The 20,009-nt window shown below is 38.8% G+C and overlaps 1 protein-coding gene across 1 annotated transcript in view; it reads right to left on the bottom strand.

Moving 5' to 3' along the window:
* The window catches only part of myh9b (myosin, heavy chain 9b, non-muscle), a 57,032-nt gene that overhangs the window by 15,354 nt on the left and 21,669 nt on the right, over positions 1–20,009 (bottom strand). The window contains 20 exon segments of the mRNA XM_042505643.1: positions 92–298; positions 493–624; positions 1,235–1,343; positions 2,370–2,530; positions 2,623–2,692; positions 3,330–3,451; positions 4,807–4,994; positions 7,520–7,634; positions 9,828–10,001; positions 10,303–10,476; positions 10,585–10,856; positions 11,010–11,105; positions 11,222–11,365; positions 11,935–12,033; positions 12,152–12,215; positions 12,319–12,411; positions 14,956–14,976; positions 16,304–16,397; positions 17,147–17,174; positions 19,477–19,633. Coding sequence (XP_042361577.1) covers positions 92–298; positions 493–624; positions 1,235–1,343; positions 2,370–2,530; positions 2,623–2,692; positions 3,330–3,451; positions 4,807–4,994; positions 7,520–7,634; positions 9,828–10,001; positions 10,303–10,476; positions 10,585–10,856; positions 11,010–11,105; positions 11,222–11,365; positions 11,935–12,033; positions 12,152–12,215; positions 12,319–12,411; positions 14,956–14,976; positions 16,304–16,397; positions 17,147–17,174; positions 19,477–19,633 — 2,520 coding nt within the window.

Raw genomic sequence — 20,009 nt, 5'->3', positions numbered from 1 at the left:
CGAGAGGGTTGGTGACGTAAATCAAACTCTAGATATTCTGTTAAGTTATTAAATGTTTCAGTTAGTGGGTGCAATGAGCTGATGAACTTACTTTGATATTTTGCTGCATCTTCTTTTTCTCACTCGTGAGCTGAGAGGCACGCTCCTCCTCCTCCTCGACACGGGCCTCCAGGTCATGGAGGATCTCCTCCAGCTCCTGCTTCTTGGCAGCCAGACGGGCTCTCATCTCCTCGGCCTCGGCACAGAGCTCCGCTTCTGCCTGAAGCTGCTCCTGCAGGGCATTCTTCTCGGCACAGAGCTGCAAGCATCCAAAAAGATGAGTCAGATATCACAGACTTAAATTAAATTATACAACGACTAGTTCCGATCAAGCAATCTGATTGGTCCACGAGACCTTTAGAACGTGCTCAAATATGCATTACAGCAAACCTGCCTCAAAACATTACTCCGCCGTTTATGAATGGCCCAGTGGAAGGAGAATCTCAAGTTTACCTGGAGTTGTTTTTCCTCCATCTCCTGCAGCTGCTGCTGAGTTTGCACGTGCCTCTCCTTCACCTTCATCAGCTCCTCATCCTTGGCCTGCATCTCCTCCTCCTGCCTGCTGACTTGCAGCAGAGGCTTCACCTGAGGACAAATTGTAGAAATAGGGAGTTAAAAATAGGATATCTCAACATTTCCAAGTACAAATGTAATGATTTTGAGTCCTTTTGGAAAAAAAAAAACATTTCTTGACAATAGTATACATGTTTATTGAGTTGTATCAAATTTCTGAATATTATTTTATTCTAACCTAAAAACACTGGGCCCAGGCCTATCATTATACAGCACAGCGCTTGAAAAGGAATAAAAAAGCAGTTTTGCAGGGATAGAGGAAGTATTTCGATCCTAAAAAACTCCTGATTTCAAAACATTACGTAAAATTATCTTAGTATTACCATCAAAATGCACTCTATTCATATTTCTGCTGCATCAATGTTTATGTACTGCTTCAGATGTTTTAGGTTGTGCTCACTTTAACTCCTTTAAAGCCTGTTGGGTAGTTTAATCCTCAGAAATACATCATATTCTATAAAATCATTACAGATTTGTAGCGTGGCTGTCCTTTGAGAGCCACAAATCTCTAAAAAGTGAGAAAAACTGCCCTGTTTTTAGCTTTGTGAGGAGCATTTTCTACATTTCAAACATCTGCTGGCAGTATTTCAGCTATGAAGTTTTTGGAGAGACTAAGGCTCACCTTGGTGAAGAGTCTCCACCACTGCCAGTTTTTGAGTTTGAGATAAGCCAAGCAGTTTCTCTGGATCACCTTCATTGCGGTCTGCTGCTGCAGTTTCTTGTGGAAAGCCCTACAAAACAAAAATACACAGATTCAGACAGTCGCACTTCATATGAGCTTGCAGTTCAATGCAACAAACTTAAATGCAAAAGAAATCCAGGTGTTTGCAGGTGTCACACGCTTAAATGTAATGTTTCTTAAGACCTTTTTAAGACAATTTTATCCAAATTTAAGACTTATTTTTTGGGATAAATTATCTTTGTCTTATTCAAGCATTGCAGGTGAGTATAAAGATAAGTATATATGTGGTCCTGTGCAGAAGTTTTATGTAGGAATGTAGTTATTATGGTGAGTTAGGTTATTCTACATTGGATTTGTAACATCAGAAAAGTGGTCTCCCATTCAAATGAGCTTTACAAAAATAAATTAAAAGATGAATAAACATAAACAAGTACTTAGTGATGTAAACCTTGCAAAACGGTTCATATATGAGGTCAAATTAGGAGAACGATGAAATGGCCTTTACTATAATATGCATTTAAGATTTGTGCACCAAGTGTCTTGTGTCTGAGATGTTGTTCTTTGTGAATTTTTATCTTTCTTGTCATTAATGTTGTTTTTGTTTGTTTAGTGCACTTATGTCACAGTGTGTGCCTTAGTTTACAAGACACAAATCTCCACATTTGATATAATAAGTGTATGTATACCTGCATGTGTGAGTACATATATATATATATAAATATAAATATATATATAGTCACTGACTTGACTTGAACTGAATTGACTACAGAAATTTGAATTTATGACAATTTAATGACTTTTAGGGCCTAATAGTTATATAAATTAATTTATGTAAGGGCCTGCAGACACTAAAAGTCCTAAAAGTGACTTCCTTTTATTTTTGTGATTTTCTGTTGTACAATAAAATACTTCATCAGGGCCAATTTCTTAATATAATGACATGGGGGAAAAAAAATGCAAAGATACAGAAAAGTTTGAGTGCGTCTGCTTTGATTATTGTTTTTCAGCAGCTCAGATCAGAGTCCTGCTCACAGCAGAGGTAAAGTCTAGGGTTGTGGCAATTTTCTTTTCTTACCTGCGGGCCAGGTTGCCTCGGCACCAGGCCTGGAAGGTGATGATGATGTCAGTGATCTTCATGTCCCTCTCCTCCTCCAGGTGAGCGAGGACTCCTGCTCTGAAGAAAACTTTGCTCTGGCCGATCCGGTACAGGTTGGGATCCAGCTCCAGGCTTTTGATCTGACAGGAGAGGAGACGCTCTGATCAGTCACTCTGCAGAGGGACTTTTTATGTGGAGAATTAGCTAGAATTTATTTTTTTAGACACCTTACCATGAGCATGCAGGCCTGCTTTCCATCCATGAAGCCCTTGGGGATGGCATTAGGAGTGAGGATTTCATACCTTGGAGAGAAGCAAATGGTGGGATTTTACTTTCTCTTACACAAGTTTGACAAAAACCGCTTTACACAGAGATGGAGCTCTAAAACCACAACAAAGTCCCCCCTTTATACCGCCCCTGCGTGTTTACACAAAACTACACAACGGCTGCATCATCCCACTCCAGTGTGTGATTGTTCACTGCATTTTTGCATCTTGCAAAGGATTCATGATATAAAGTAAAGGGCATAAAGTTTAACACACGTGCATCCGCCTCCAGCCTGACATATAGCATATGTGTCGGCAATGCTTAATAAACAATAAAAAAAGACATAACATGTCGATCACGATCATTTAGCGTCTCTGTTATATAGCAGCTGAGGTTGTCCAGACCGTCTTAATATATCCATGCATCAAAACGTCACTCCTGTAGCGCCCGTGGTCACGTCTTTCTGGCTTCATGTTTACAGACCTCATTTCAGTGCTGTTACTACCTCCATTCCCAGCTCAGAGGCGAGAGCTCTCTGTCCCCCCTTTCTGCGAGTGGACTTTATATACAAAACAGCGAGGCGGCATAAGGTGTGATATTCCCGTCTTGAACAGGCAGTGTAAATGCGGATAGAAAGCAAGACAAACTGGAGCTGTGTTAATGTTCGGCTACCTCTGTCTGAACTCCTGGAAGACGATGCGGTTGGGGAAGCCCTGTCTGCAGATACGGATCCCCTCCAGCACACCATTACATCTCAGCTGGTCCAGAACCAGGTGGGGATCCAGTTTACCAGCCTGAGAGGAAGGGGAGCATTTGCTGATCAGCAGTGTGGCAGAACAGAGAGACCAACAGCACAGACGTGTAACGCATATTTTGACAAAAACAGGAACTAAACTACAATCTTCTTTGTCCCTTTTGTACATTTTTTGTGTTTCCACTGCACATTAGTGTCTCCTATATATTCTTGTTATTTTTCATAAATATTTTGCAAATTTTTGGGCCTGACCTTTCAAGTTGCGTCCCTAACTTATCCCCATCTTTTTGAAAGAAATCAAACCAATTTGCTTATGTTTCAAAGGGTTAATTAATAAAAAAGTAGAAACTGCAATAGAAACAGAGACTGAGAGTGCCTCTCTCCAAAGTCGACAATCTGCTGAGTGTTTGATGGTTATTCATTTGTTTAAAGATGTCAGTGCCATCAAACTATCAGATACTGTCAACGGGGAATCTAGAAGCCGTTCCAGTTGAAAACTTGTTTCAAATTTTCGGATCCATCAGAACCACATGACTCAGAGCTTATCATTTCCTTTTATCAACTGCGCAACGTTTTTTTCCGACAGCTGTGCACAACAATCAAACTCATGGGTCTACACTGCTGGAAACTTGCTACCAGAAGTCGTTGTGGCAGTGGAAGAAACTGTCCAAAGTTTGGCTTCATTTCATTAAGAGAGATGACTGCAGTGCTGCTGTGCTGTCAGTAAAATAGGTAAAATGATCATCAATGCCTTTGCCAGAGGAGATAAAGCTTGCATAGTCAGTGACTTCTTTTAGATCATCTCTTGAAACCCATTTTTAAGACTTGCTTTTATATGATATCATTTTTGTTTTTTTTATTTTACCTTTTTAATTCATGTTTAATTTATTTTATTTTATTTCATCTGTGGTTTTATTGCTTTTATCGCTTCTGTTGTTGGTCTGTTTCTTTGTATTATTTTATATTGACATTTTATGTCTTGCATTTTAAACTTCTGCATCTTGCTGATTTTAATTTTATCTTAACTGCCCTAGTTTTGTCTCATTTGTGTTTGTTAGGGCTATTTGGATTTCCGTTCTGTCGCTTTCCCTCTCTCTCTTTCCTCTTTCTCTCTTTCCCTCTTAATTCACTCAGGTAAAACTCCTGAAAGAGTGCCGTGTAAGCATAAGACAGTTCACAACAGTTCAAAATATGAAATAATAAACAATTTGACGATTCGATTCAAGTTCAAGGGAAGAGTGAGAAATCACAGCCGGGCCCAAATCCCGTGGGGTCAGGCTCCATCGGGGTCAGGCAGAGAATCAAAGCTCTTCTTTAGTCTAAAATCTAAATTTCGTCCTCTGGGACAGTTCCTGCAGTGAAAAACCCATATACATGCCAGTCTTTCTCAGGTACCTTTTTCTCGTGGTTGGGGATGATGCAGCGAACAAAGTTGGGGTTTGTGTTCCTCAGAGTGGCCATGAGCTTGGACAGCTGCTCTTTGTACAGCTGTCCCACTGTGCGGAACATGCCCTTACGAGTCTTAAAGGCACCGGGCATATCGGACATGCCGGACACCTTATCCAGACCTACGATGCGGTCCACTGCAAGAGGAAACACAGGAGAAAAATACAGAAACATTATGTAAGGAGAGAGTCAACTTTCAATTTAACAATTTGAATATTTAACCAGGCAAACTCAAACCAAATGCATGTCACAAGGAAGAATGAACATGACCATTGTCTCTCCACTTCCTCTTGGTAAACACACACCAGGAGAGAGTAGAGGTGGTTTAAAAATACCAGGACAAGTGAAAACACCACACAAACACCGAGTGAATGCTGAGGGAGACGGGAATCAGGAGGAGGATGGCAGAGAGGAGTCACAGAAAGCCAGTGAAGCGTGGAGAGATTATGACGAAAATCAGTGCAGTGAGTGGAAGGAGCTGGTCAGCTGTTGACGCTGCCAGTGCAGTCCTCTGAGTGAAAACTACGTGTGATTGTTCAATTAAATGTGTGTGTGTGTGTGTGTGTGTTTCAGGAAGGTGACAAACTTTGGCAGTTGCAGTGTATTCTTGTGGTGATAAAAAAAACAACAACAAAACCAAACCCATGCAGTATATACCCATTGCTGCAGTACCCATGACCAACACCAGGAGTCCCCAAACAACACTATTACACAGAGGGAGAGAAGGAGAGTTCAATGACAGAGCAACAAGTGGTAAGAAGATTTTGTTTCTGCACACACGGCTGGTTAAAGACACCCACACAAGAAGTTTAAACCAAAAACACAAGTTTGAACATTTAGGAGAAAAGAATGGGCGGCAGAGAGGATTCATGATGGAAATAAGCATGTTTAACCCATTTGTGCTTAAAAGCTGACCTTAGGTTAAGGTTTTCTCTTGGCTAACCTAAGCATAAATCTGATGAAATTTTAAAACTGTTGGGCTGAAAAGTGAATTTTGAAAAATTAAAAACGGCTCCTCAAGTTGAGTATTTTGAGCTACACTATGTCTAATAATAGTTCTTTTTGGGGATGCACCTATTGTGAAATTCTGGGCTGATACGGATGTTTAAAATAAAAATCTGTCTGATAGCAAATACTAATGTTTTTTGTTGTTGTTATTTAGTTTGTTTTTGTTGTTGTTTATTCCCTCTTTTGTGCTACGGAAACAAAGACATCTAAAAAAAAAATAAAATAAAATAACTTAAATCCCAAATTAGCAAATTAGTTGCTTATTTTAGGGCATTTTCTACAGTTTTAAAAAAGAAGTACAATATGCCCAAAGCCTAAATATAGAATGAGAAGAAAACACCTTGATAATAATTTATACCAAAATGTTAAACCAGTAAAACTTACAGATAAAAAAATCGGTTGGGCTGGAGTTTATCAATACTTAGGTCTTTAATAATTTAGCACTGGGGCTGTTAAATATGGGTAAGTTTAACAGGTTTAAAGTTCTGGTCATCTGGAGGAAAATGCATGTTGCAAATGCATGAAAAATTTGTCCAATAACCAATACTAATGTTTTTTTTGTTGTTATTGGTTATTATAATACAGATTTAAAAACAAAAATAAAATCATTATAAAATTATTGCTTTTCTAGGTCATTTTCTACAGTTTAAAAAAAATAGTACAATGTGTCAAATGACTACATGTAGTATGATAAGATTTAGTGTGATAAGAAAATGGTTTATTTGCCAACAAGAAATGGTCAGTTGCAGTTAACGCACCTTATTTCAGTCGCTCAGAGCATTTCGAGATAAAATTAACTGGTTAAAAAGCCCAAAAGTTGGTTCCCAACTGAACCCAAAAGAAAACAGGTTTTTCTTGACCTGAAATGCGAACCGTGCTGTTATCAATGGGTGTGTCATAGTCTACAGATTGGAAAGAGAGGATGAGTTTTGCCTGTAATATTCATTGCCTTATAATCACTATAAGGCATCGGCTAATATACAAGTTTACGTGTCCTCTATTAACGAGCACAATGCATGATGGTATCTATGAACTCATAACAAGCTGAAAATGGAAATGTTTCATATGGAAACATTTAATAAGCAAACTTATGGCTTTTTTTTTCTCCTTTTTTCCAAACATCCATGGGTTGACTATCGATTAAAATATCATTTTTCATGTGATCTAGAAATTGAAAAGGTTTTGCTGTTAAATAACTGACCAAAGTGTGTCCATACCAGATTTCAAGATCAATCAGAATGAATCTTGTGGCATTTTTTTCACATAAATAAAGTCACAAATGGGTTAACAGACAGCAGGAGTGAGAGGGAAAGACTAAATAAATGAAAAAGAAACCTCATCACCTGAGTCTGAGTGTAGAATAGGAAAACGCTGATAAAAATAGGCTCTCTGACAATTCTGTACCTCTGAGACCCAGTGTAAGAAAAAAAAAAAACGACAGACAAAATGGGGCCGTACAGAGGAAGAAATGGATGGAAACAACAAGTGGGATTTGAGAAGGTAAAAACAAAGGTCCACACACCAGACAGTAAGAGAGAAAGAAACACTATGAAATGCAAAACAGGAACATGAAATATATTCAAGCACCACAACGCTCCCAGAGAGGCTGTGGTTTCTGGGTTACTGCAAAAAGTCGACGTCTGCCTCGACTCACCGTCCTTCCAGAGCTCAGACACAAACTTGTCAGTGGAAATGTTCAGCAGTGAAGCCACGTTGTCATTCAGGGGGTCCATGTTCTTCATCAGCCACTCGTCTGCCTTGTAGTCCACCTGAGGAGCAACAACAACGATTATGAGTCACTCTCAGACCTCTGGAATATTATTAGAAAATATCAGATAGGGCTCTTTAAGCTTTTGCACTAGAAGACTTTGAAAAGGCTTTTAAAAGATTAAAGTGTGACGCCTCTTACATCTAACGACAATGTGACTTTTCGGTCACACACTATAAGATTTAGCAAAACCTGGGGATCTTGTAGGGTCACTATTTGCAAGACTGCAACTGGATTCCTTTTGAGATTATTGCTGCATCCATGTGATGTCAGAAGGTCGCAGTTTCCAAGTTGGGAAGTCGTTCTTCCGACTTTTTTTGTGTTCATGTGCTTTGACGTAAAGCAAAGAGGGAACAACATGGAAGCTACAAAGACGATGGGTTATATTTGAACGCTGAGGGCGTTTAAACAAGAGGCTGATAACAGTTTCCAGTTTATTTATATTTTTATATATTATTCTATATTTTATATGTTATATTTTTACATTTAATCTATCTCTACATGGACAGCAGTAGCAGTAACAGCAAACATTGACTTTTTCCAGCCATGTTTATGCAACTTGTGTTATAAAATAACGTTGTTATCAATGTTAATAATCTCACCTGGCATGCTTTGTAGTTCAAAGTTTGCTTGCTTGTTACAGCTTATAGATGCATATACTGAAATGTGCAACTACTAAAAGTAAATGATAACTATCAGGAACAAAATAACAAAATGTGTAATTTTTTACCATCAGTTGCTGACACTGTTTCCAGCCCTGCCCTGAAACGTCACACAAACGTCACTCTGCAATTTGGGTAACATTGATGTGCTTGTAACTTGTAATAGGGTAAACACAATATTTCCAAGGAGCATATGAAGGCAGCATATTTCCTATCCTGCTCATGGTGGTAAACATTACACTAAAGTCCCTTTACGAAATATGATATATTAGCATTTCCTTATTTGTCCACCAAAACGCAGAAATCTAGAAACAAAAGGTAAAAGGTGTCATTTGTTGACTGTATTCTTGTAGATTAGGCATCTATATAATCCATAAAAATACACTGTAATTGCAAATAAACTTTGCATTTTAGATTTCATCTGTTTTAGGGCGAGGAGATCATGTGAAAAAGAGGGAAATTGTTTCAAAAATCAAGATTTCTCACTAAAATAAACACAGGTTGGTGGATCAGATACGCGCCAAATTGAACACAGACTGTTGTGCACTCCTCAACTCCCCCGAGTCCCCTGCATGTTTATTGTCTATCCAGTTTGCTGCTTCCTGTTTGGTGTTGGAGAGAGTGCAGCCTTTGGTTGTTGACATCATTGAACTTTTACTTTTTGCATGATCCCAAGACTAAATATATCAAACAAGTTTGATTTTATTGCTTAAATGAGGAAAAGACTGACCTGAGACAGCTCATACTGAATTTTACGACCCCACGATCCAGATCACAGGAGCGTGCACCAACTGAAGTAAAACTTTCATTACTTTATTCTGACATTTGAAATTTGTGACTGTGAAATCTTTAAAAAAAAAAAAAAGTAAGACTTTGTGGCCTTTTAGGACTATATTAGCTATTTGGCTTTTGTTTTACTATATAGTATTTGCCTTTTTAACACTATGTTGTATGTTTTTAACGACTGCAGATATTGTTTAGTTTTTAATATTCTAGGACACTGGATCCCAATTGGTGGGACGCTGTCAAAAAGTGGGTTGTGGAGTCCATCCTGAATGGACCGAAGGTTTCTAAAACACACTTTATAATGAAGTTCAGTGAATTTCCTGCACAGAGCTTTTATTTTGAAATGCCATTTCTGTTTATTCTTGCAGTATGTTTTATTTACTTGTGTTTGTAGCGAATGTGTTGTTTATATTTTGTGGGTTAAAATGTAATATGTGGCAATATATAATGTGTGGACCTTAAACTAATGGTCGGTAGATCTGGATCCTGTGACTGGACCAGTTGAGAACCACTGTTTTAGGATGCCTTCTAACATTGGGCAAAGGGACTGCAGATGACAAATATTTTTTCAGCTAACTTGGGTGCATTTATATTTATTTTAATGTTAATAAAGGAACCTTAAAAACATAAAACCTTGGATAAAGAACTGCACAAATGCATGGCAGAAAAGTCTAAAACAGGTGAACCTCTGACATTTTAAGCCTAAGAAATGTGCTGATGAAATTTCATCATTACAAACTATTTACCTTGCCAGCATAATGAATGATGCTGAAGTCTGCTTCATCCTTCAGTTTCTTGGGCTTGAAGAACTTGGGGTGAGAGCCCTGTTCCTGGCCAACCTTCTCCACAAAGCTCCTGTCTGTGGCTTTTGGGAACCAGCACTCCTCATCCAGCAGAGCGAGGATACCAGGGGGGCTGGCCTGCACAAAAAAGGGAGAGTGCATAACTTAAGGCACAATCTAGAAAAGCAGCATAGTACTGAACACAGAATTAAGAAGTATAATATATCTGATCAGAAATAAACAAGATATTATGCTAGAAAAATGTATCACTTGGAACATGGAAAAAGGAGTTCTTATATTTGTGGCTGGAGGGGTTGATATCAATCATATTTAAGATACATATGAAATTTCAATAAAAATATTGTTAAAAAAAAGGACATAACGCCAGGTCACATGTAGGGAATGAAAGCTCTACAGGTGAATAAGAATTTTAACATACTGGTTTCTCGATGAGGTCGATGCAGGGCTGCAGGTCGAGGCCGAAGTCGATGAAGCTCCACTCGATGCCCTCCCTCTGGTACTCCTCCTGCTCCAGGATGAACATGGTGTGGTTGAAGAGCTGCTGCAGCTTCTCGTTGGTGTAGTTGATGCACAGCTGCTCGAATGAGTTCAGCTGGACAACACCGGAGAAAAAAAGATTAAGACCGCCATTGATCGACATCACAAATAAAAGCATTAATACACATTTGTACATTGTGTACAGTTTAATTCAATTATTCACCTCAAAGATCTCAAAGCCAGCGATATCTAGGATGCCGATGAAGGAGGCTCCCTGCCTCTTGGTCTTGTCCAGGGCTTTGTTGATCCTCATGACGAGCCAGCGGAACATCCTCTCATACGTGGCCTTGGCGAGGGCCTCCACAGCAAACTCTGCCTGCTCCTGGGTCTGCGCCTTCTGCACGTAGTCTCTGCCCACCTTGATCCTGGGTGACAGGATGGCCCGGGTGAAGTCTGTGACATTCATGCCCATGAGGTGGCACACCTTCTGGGCAGCTGTTACACAGGACACAGAAATAAAGAAAGAAGAGAGGCACAGAAAAGGGGATTTTAAACATAATTAACCATTTTTCAAAGTTCTCCAAAGTACTGACAAGACGGCAGTTTTGCCCGGCAAAGAGAATTTTTTCAGGTTAGGGTCAGACTCACCGGTGTTGTCGGGCATGGATGCCTGGTCCGTGTGGCGCTCCTTCTTGAAGGTCATGTTCCCGAGCTGCAGAACAGAAGCCACCACCTTCAACAAGCCTGCACAAAAAGAGACATAAACATGGTTTTATGGTGCAGTGACACTAATACCTAAACAAAAGCAAAGTCACACAAAAAAAAAAGTTGATTTAAAAGTGATTTGCTGTCTGACATACCCATCTGCTCCTCCTCTGGGATGCTCATGATCCTGAAGGCCTCCAGGGTCTCTGTGAACAGGTCCTTGTCCTGCTGCCCAGGAATCGTAACGTTCCCGTTGGAGAGGAAACGGTAGTTGTTGTAATTTTCAAGGAGGAGTTCATCTGAGAAGAAAGGATAACCGCAGTGAAAAAAATGGCAAAAGACAAGCTGCAATCTTTACAGGAAGGTCCACTGTAATGCATGGTGCACAATATAAGATTCAAATCCTAACTGATTTTAAAAATGAGGGAGACCACAGACATAATTGAGACTGATTAATTATACACACATCACGTAGATGCAAATCAAAAAACAGCTTACGTGAGGAAAAAATAGTGCCTGCACACTAACTCCATGCCACACTAGTTTAATGAAGACAAGGTTTTGACTAATGGACTAAGTGTGCAAGCATTACTTTTTTTCCCTCAGATCACAGACATAGTGACAGATTCCAATCATTTTTAGTTGCGACCACCAGCTCTATAGCTCGCTCTGTCGGTTGGGCAGCCCACAAAAACGCCTCATTCATTGACAGCCACAATTTTATTCAAAGAGGCTGAAATTTAGCATGGAGGTCAAGTGAAGGGCCAGCGTAAGTCTTCAGAATAAAACCCAAATAAAATAAACTACAGTTTTAAAGAAAAAATCTGATTCCGTATTTAAACGGTGAGTTATATAGTGGGTTTCTTACTGCGCAGTTTATCTCCGGCCCCTGTGAGCAGGTAGTAGAAGATGTGGAAGGTCCTCTCTTCTTTCGCCTGGCGAATGGCACGGGATTTCTCCAACAAGTCTAGTGGTCAATCTGTCAAGGACACGTTTTCTGATACAAATACCATCCAGTTTGTGTTTTGTAGTGAGACTGTAGGCAGGTTTCTAGTGATGTCTACGATGCCTTAGGTTAAGGATACAAGTTTCAATATTGGCACCAACGATGTAACCGTTGACATCAAAGTTGATCCTGATGAATTTTCCCTGGAGGAGGAAAAAAAAAATGTTTTTAAGAGAGTCATGTTGAAGAGTCCACCTGGAAAAGGAAAAAGTGGTCTGAATCAGAGGATGCTGCACTGAGTCTTACGAATCGGGACGAGTTGTCGTTTTTGACGGTCTTGGCGTTTCCAAAGGCCTCGAGGATGGGGTTAGCCTGCAGCAGCTGCTTCTCCAGCTCCCCCTGGTGGAAACGACGAGAACAGCAAGGAAAAATATTTTAAAAAAACACGTCCCAATGTCCTACCAAAAACAGCAGTACATCAAGAGAGTTCTCAGATCTTAAAGACAGGAGAACATTTAGTATGAACTGGTATCCATTTACTAGAACATTAATGAAAGAACATAACAGTTAATGTTTTTTTAACAGATGTGCTGTGTGGTTATTAACCCAGGATGTACTTACGTCATGGAAGACACACTCCAGAACATGGAGTGTACAAAATGTTTTAACAAAAGGGAGGGATAACATACACACCAGCAACACACACACACGCACACGCACGCACGCACGCACATTGCCCCCAAGCATTTTCCCCACACATAACCACATGCTAGTGCCCAAATCTGAAAAATCGAAAACCCCCGTGACCCTCATCAGTAACCCAACACCTGTTACCCAGAGCAGAACAATCCCAAAAACTCAAAAACAAACAAAGTCCTTTGAGCTTCAATATAAATTTAAACTTCTTCTTTAAGCTGTACTGATTTGTTTTTACTCATTGAGGCCTCGTCCACACATTCATGTGTTTTCTGATGCATTTTAAACTTCTGTGGACATATAATCTGCACATTACGGCATTGACAATGGATCTTTGTAAATCTCCGCCCATGGTGATGATTACAAATGTTTTCGACTCCTAACATCAGAGTGAGTGACATTACCTTCTTTGAGAGTTGCACAAATGAGGCAACATGACAGCCAAGTTACATTGAGTTACAATATGACTGATGATGCTCTATGTAGTAAAAATGAGTATTGGGCGAGGTACATTTTTACGCTTTCATGTTATGTTCAATGTAATTTTGTAAAATGTAGCTTCTGGCATGAAACTTAAATAAATGCAGCTGTTTGAAGGTGAAATTTGTTGATGTTTTCACAGATGTATTAAATAGATATTAGAGAGAGAATACATTATACATTGAAAAAAAGACTTTTGAAGCAGGTGTGTATTATAACATTTTACATGTGGAAGTAGGTTACATTGAAAGTCGTTTCATAAATTTGATTTTTTTCAGGCTTCTGACTGAGCTACATCATCGTCTTTGCGTGGCTTTAGGGTTACAGTTATATCTCTGCCTTTTGTTTTGTGTTATTGAGGTTTTTTGTTTTGTTTTTTTTAATAATGGTGCTTGCATGGACTCGATTTTTTTGAGAATCGACTGTATTCTGTATTCTAAGCATTGGCGCTTTCTAGCAACATCTCTCCACAGTTATTTCAGTTTTAATAGAAGGGGCTTTTTTTTCACCCATTTGGCTGTTGATCACTCATGCACTCGGCACCCAGTCAAAGCATGAAAACTGAAAAGGCTATTACTGCACTGATTTATAGGTAAAGCACGTATTACACGTTGAGTTTAAATAATTCCAAACAATGACTTTCTGTTGTAAAAATGTCTGTCCAAAGTCTGTAAGCCTCCAAATTGTCATTTATTGAGTGTTTCTGGGTGAAAGTGCATGATCACTAATTTTAGGCTATGGAAAATAATTCACCTCAGACTATGCAGCGAATCTGATTATGGACTAGTGTTCTTCTTGTGGACCTCTTGACAAACAAAGACCATAGATGGAAATTTGGAATTGATTTTGAAGCATCAATATGCAGCATGGATTACTTAAAAGCAGATGTGTACTTCAGCGGCTGGCGTGAAACTGTGGAATTTTCTAAAGAATGATTTAAAGGGTTATATAAATATTTTTCCTTTCAAGACAGCGAATAAAGAAAGAATAATTAGACTACTGATATAAAAAGTTGTCAGGTAATCTGTCTCCTTCATTGATGGTGAATTATCCTTTTTCTTATTCACATTTACTGCAATTATTGGTTTGTTATGCAACTGTAATTGACATACCATCCATTTTTATTGTTAATTTATGTTTTGAGTCAGAGGCAGGCAACATTTTCGCAAGATTTTTCTTCTCCCTGCTCCTTTTCAGTCACTGAATATGTAAACAGGGTTGTATTCTGAATGTGGACAGTTGTACATTACTAAAAGCAGAATAAATTAAAATTGAAGAAAAAAATTAAGTAAAATTAAAAAAAAAACAAAAAACAATTACTTAGGTGTATGTTGAACACACACACGCACACCAAGCAACTTATTATGCAAAAAGAGAAAAGCACAGTCAAACTTTGGACACACACAGAGTAGCGATAAAAAACAATGAAAAATTCAACCAGACAAATGTATAAATACAGCGTTCAGTACTAAAGTGGCTGTGTTTTTCCAGCAAAGGCCCCTCCCTCTTATCCTACTATTGTCTGGCTGAATTTTTCACAGGAACACAAACGGCTGCCACTGATCTGCAAACAAACTTCCTCCCGACTTCCTATTGGCTGGCAAGACATGCCACCTCTGCCCTTTATACAAAGTGACTCCCACAACAGTGCGCTCCAGCGGCGAGGGAAGAGACGGAGGATGAGGGGTGAGGGCGAGGGCGGGGGAGGAGGGTAATGACAGAAGCAGGTGGGGAGGAAGAGTGGATGGAGGGAGAGAGTTAACTCACATGTGACAGGACCGAGCTTGTCTGTTGATGGGAAGAGAGAAATACAACAACCTCAAAAAAGGGATGATAGATGTGGTTTTCATCAAACCCAACTATGTTTCCCTCAGCAGCATCTATCAGAAAGCTGGCAGGACAGAGAACAGGAGTGCAGGTTTTCCACCACATGACGTAATGCTTAACTGCTAAATGCTGAGTTTTGTTTCTGATGAGAAGATGCAGAAAAATCAGCAAAACCAAATACATGATGTAAGACTTCTGGTCTCTGAACTGCCAGAGTGCCAGAAGCCTCTAAAGTGATAGTTTGGATTTTTTGAAGATGGGTTATAGGAGGTTTTTACCCACAGTCAGTGTATTACATACAGTAAATGTCTGCAGGTTTGTCCCCAGTTTGGAGAAGTGGCAGGAGCACCACCACGAAAGCTGAGCAATGCACCGCTGCGGACGTGGACGGCAGCAAAATATATTTTAGCCATTTTTAAAAAGTCTATCAGTTTAAGTGTGCGCTATATTTAGAGCAGCTTTACCCTGAACTGAAGTCATTTCTATGGTATAACAACATTAAGGGCCCTGACACACTAGGCCAGCTGTCAATGAGTGTCTATTACAGCCCATCCAACACTGGATTTTTTATTTTTATTTTTTTGATTGATGTCTGTATTTCGAACGTGTACAAAAACAGTAGTTAAAAAAACAGAAAAAAAGAGAAATAAATATAGCATACTCTTAAACCAAATTGATATTTCTTGGTGGCTAAAATACATGTTGCTGCTGCTCCCCTCCAAAGCAGTATACTGCTTAGTTTCCGTGTTTTTCCTACATCCTTTTTTTCCAAATTGTGGGCGTGCCGACTGTCATCTACTGTATATAACACACTGACTATGTATAAGTACCTCATACAACCCCACTTCAAAAAAAAACAAACAAAAAAACTAACGTTTGAATCTTCACTCCTGTTTTTCTGTGCCTGCAGGTCTATTATCTTGATTGCCACCCATTTTCCTTTCGATGATAGCTCTTTTCTGTGGCAGCTGTGCCACAAAAGAGTTTGTCTACTGCAGAAAATAAGCTGTTTGAATAACACAATGTGATGATGGATTAACAAGCAAGTGTGCATACAAACACTGATACACAGTCACAATGTAAAAGTGGTCGGTCGAGTGTTTTCAGAGGGATAGGGAAATGTTGAAAGCACTGTAGGAACGAGAGATTGTGACTCGCCTGAAAATGAATCAGCAGGGAGTGAAGTGAGAGATGAAGAGAGTAAAGAAACGGTGTGACTGGAGGTTGTAAAAGAGTAATGGGAGGAAGGTTTGAGGGATGAACTGTGTGGATCAGAGGCAGGACTGACCTGGTCTTTCTTGGTCTTGTGAGAGGAGGCCACGTGAGCCAGATACTGGATGACTTTCTTGGTGTTCTCTGTCTTACCAGCACCAGACTCTCCTCTGTGACACAAAGATCATAGAAACAAAGGATTTAGATAATGAGGGTCTAAAACAGAGGAGTGACAGCCAAGAGTTAATAAAAAATAATTGAAATAATGTTAAAACAACAAAAGAAGTTTGGCCTGTCACGATAATTATGTTATCCATTTATCTATAAATTAGACGTCGGTCAGTGTGCTGACATTGATACTGTGTGCTGCATTGACGTGCTTGTTTGTTTACATAAGAATATTAACACTTAGGGTCCGCTTTAATATTACACACACTCATACTGCTCTGCGCACAAAATGCACTTTTCAAGCTTTAAAAAATAGTATACATTAATTTTTCTAACGATCATTCCTCATCATAAATATCAAATATTTATCGTTTTCAGAATTTTAATGCTTTAAATTTCAAAGATTTAAATGCTTATAAAAGGCGTCTAAATGCAGCAAAAGAACGCTGTCTATCCAGGTTTCAAGGGATTAACAAGTTTTAGTTACTTTTTCAAACGTATGTTAATATTTTTCATATTCTAAATCCAATGTCTGAATATTCTTATGAATGAAACGTTAATTGCTCTTTGAAAGGGTGCACTTGCATTACAGTGCTCTTTTATTATTAAGTCAGTGACATACTATGGTTTAAAAATGGAAATAATGGCAATTTTTCTGGGATAAAACATTATCAAATAAAAGCAGTTATTGTGACAAGCCAACTAAGCAGTATTGTTACTCCAACATGTTATGTGATGTCTTATAACTCACGTGCAAAGAATGGACTGGTCTTCACGGTCTGCAAAAAAAGATAGAAAAGAACAAGATTAAAATAAACTGAAATTAATGCATCTATTTGATAGGGAGGATGCAGTTTCACAAAGTTCCAGTACAGAGCATGAAACTGATGTGCTGCATAGAGAGTTTATAGATATATATAGGTTGGTTTTTTTTTTTATAGTTTACATGTCGATTAGGTAACCTCTGCAGAGTAACTCCGCTGCTGAGTTTAAGTGAGCATACATTATCACCACAGCACATACAGTTTTGTAGATTGTATGACGGGAAGTACACTGGCCACAGACAGGAAATCAATATCCGGCTTCCTGTGACTGCAAAGAGGAGCTGCTGCTCAGTTTCAAACTAACTAATTACCCCTCCACTCCCAAAATGTGGTGTGAACACTCTGCTGGAGCCAAAAATGGAGAAAAATGTGACAGAGGAGATTTGTTTTTATGGGTGGTGTACATGACAGACGACACATCAGGAAAAAGGCCAAAACTGGGGCTGAATTTCCAACATATGAGTACATACAGGAGGTGACTAAAGTGACACATTACAATACAATGGCCTGGAAGGAAATTAGGTGCTGGTAAGGTTCAGCTTTTTTCTAACTGTTGATACAAGTTACAAAACTATGCATATTTAGGTTATGCGGCAAAGAGGAAATACCTCAAAAAAGCAAGATGACGTAAGCCAAACACAGGAAATGTGCATTAGCAAAGTACGAGGAGCACTTAACAGGATGTGTCTCCAACATAATCACTGTAAACTACAGTCTTAAACATTAAATTGAGCTTTATCAGTCTCCAGAACAAACTTAACAAGCAACATTTTTTATATCCCCTGCATGTCTTTCCAAAGAATGAGACAAATGAGCTGAATAGAGACACACATACCTATTTTTTTTTTAGCTTTTCATAGCTAGAATTTAGAGCGTCTGGTATTTTCTGAGGCCACTGGGACGAGTTAATCACATAAAAAATACTCTGCCAGTATCTGATCCAATATTCTGCTGCAACTGGTCCCCACTGCCTGTCATTTCAAGGTCCAAACACAATATACAAGGTACTCCTCCACAGCTAATTAAATTTTTTGGAGAGGGGACTAACACAAATAAACTGCACATATTATAGTATGCATGCATACAGCCTAGTCTTTTAGGAGCCTTGCAGTTTATAGCTCTGTGTGGTACCACTCAGAGAACAGCAGTTTAATTTACAATGCATTTTAAAGGGATTCATATAACAAGCTCGGGGAAGCTGAAATAACTCGAAAAATTTTTTAATCAATGCAAAAAAAATACTTCAGAGGCTAGATTGGCTTCAAATTTCACTTCATTTTTTTATCCAAAGTTCTCACGTATCTCAGCTGTCAAACTGGAGGTTGTCTGTCTTTGAACAACCATTTGTCCTTCTGTCTAGTACGGTGTACCTCAGGGGTCTGTTTTGGGACCACCTTTATTTTCTTTGTATATGCTTTCTTTTGGGTACATTTTTCATAAACATGGTGGCTCTTTTCATTTTTATGCTGACTGTGGGAGCAACGATAACTTCATATATGTCTAAGCCAATAAATAAGCACTCTACTCTTTATTTGAAAGTACATGTTACTTTAAATAAATAAGTCATTTCACTGAATAAGTTAAGTTGTAAAAATGTCATGAAAGTCAGTTAAAAATCATTTGATGTCATTCTTGTTGATTTAAGAAAGATATTCTGTAAAAGACACCATTATGGTAGCTTTCTGTTAGAGCAGTGAGGCAGGTTACTATAACTTTAAGAGAGGGGTTTTTTGTTTTTAGTTGAATTCAGGCATTTGAGGCTCAATCGATGACCTGCCACATGGTTTTCTTACTGTAGTATAGTTCATTGATTATGAGAACTTGATTTGATTACTCCTGTAATAAGATATTATAAAACTATGGATTAAACTTACTTTTTTTAATCTCTTTTTCCATCAGAGTCCTGGAAGTTTTTTCCTCTTCAAGTCAACACACATAAGTTGATCCAAGGCTATATTTAAACTTAAACCCACCACACTGACAACACACAGATGTACCTGCTTCTTAGATCCACAGACCCTTGAATGTTGAATTTGCTAAATGACTGTTTTAATGATGGTAAAAGAGATCCTTTCCACCGGAGCCCAGCACATGACCAATTTTCTCTTTTTTTTAAAAAAATAAATATTCTTTTAAAACTGTTGATTCTTTGACTTGTCAGTTTTATTTTGTTCTCGTGAGGGATTTTGTAATTGTAGATTAATATTAATATTATGAAGATTCATTGTAACAGTTTTAAGTTTGGACGGTGACTTACCCTGCATCATGCTTCTGTAAGATGTGTCAGTTATGGCGTAGATATGAGGTGGCATTTCATGCCTCTTCTTGCCCTTGTACATTTCAACAATCTCCTCTGAGTAGATGGGCAGGTTCTTGTAGGGGTTTATGACGACACAGAAGAGACCAGAGTACGTCTGCAGGACAGAAAGAGTTGGCATTTAACAAAAGCTAGGAATAAACTAGAAAATAAGAAGAAATGAAGGTAAAAGTGGAAGAGGAGGGTTAGATACAATCAATTTAGGTCAGATCCTGGAGACTGGACATAAAAATATCACAAAGTAGATCTGCAAATCTCAGTTCACTGAACTGCTCACATTACAGAACTTGATGTCTTCAAATCGGGAGTCTTTAAGTAGTCGAGGTTTTCACACTATATGACCGACCACCAAAAAGAGGTTACACACAGCAAGATCTTTTACAAGGAGGAATCCCTGATGAACGTCTGGTCTCCAAACTACGCTTTGTCACAAAATACATGAGGAGTGACACGGGAAAATTATGTAATACCTT

The sequence above is a fragment of the Plectropomus leopardus genome, chromosome 17 (genome assembly GCF_008729295.1).
Source record: "Plectropomus leopardus isolate mb chromosome 17, YSFRI_Pleo_2.0, whole genome shotgun sequence".
Classification (NCBI taxonomy): domain Eukaryota; kingdom Metazoa; phylum Chordata; class Actinopteri; order Perciformes; family Serranidae; genus Plectropomus; species Plectropomus leopardus.
The sequence above is the reverse complement of the archived record's forward strand: the minus strand, read 5'-3'. Positions and strand labels throughout refer to the sequence as shown.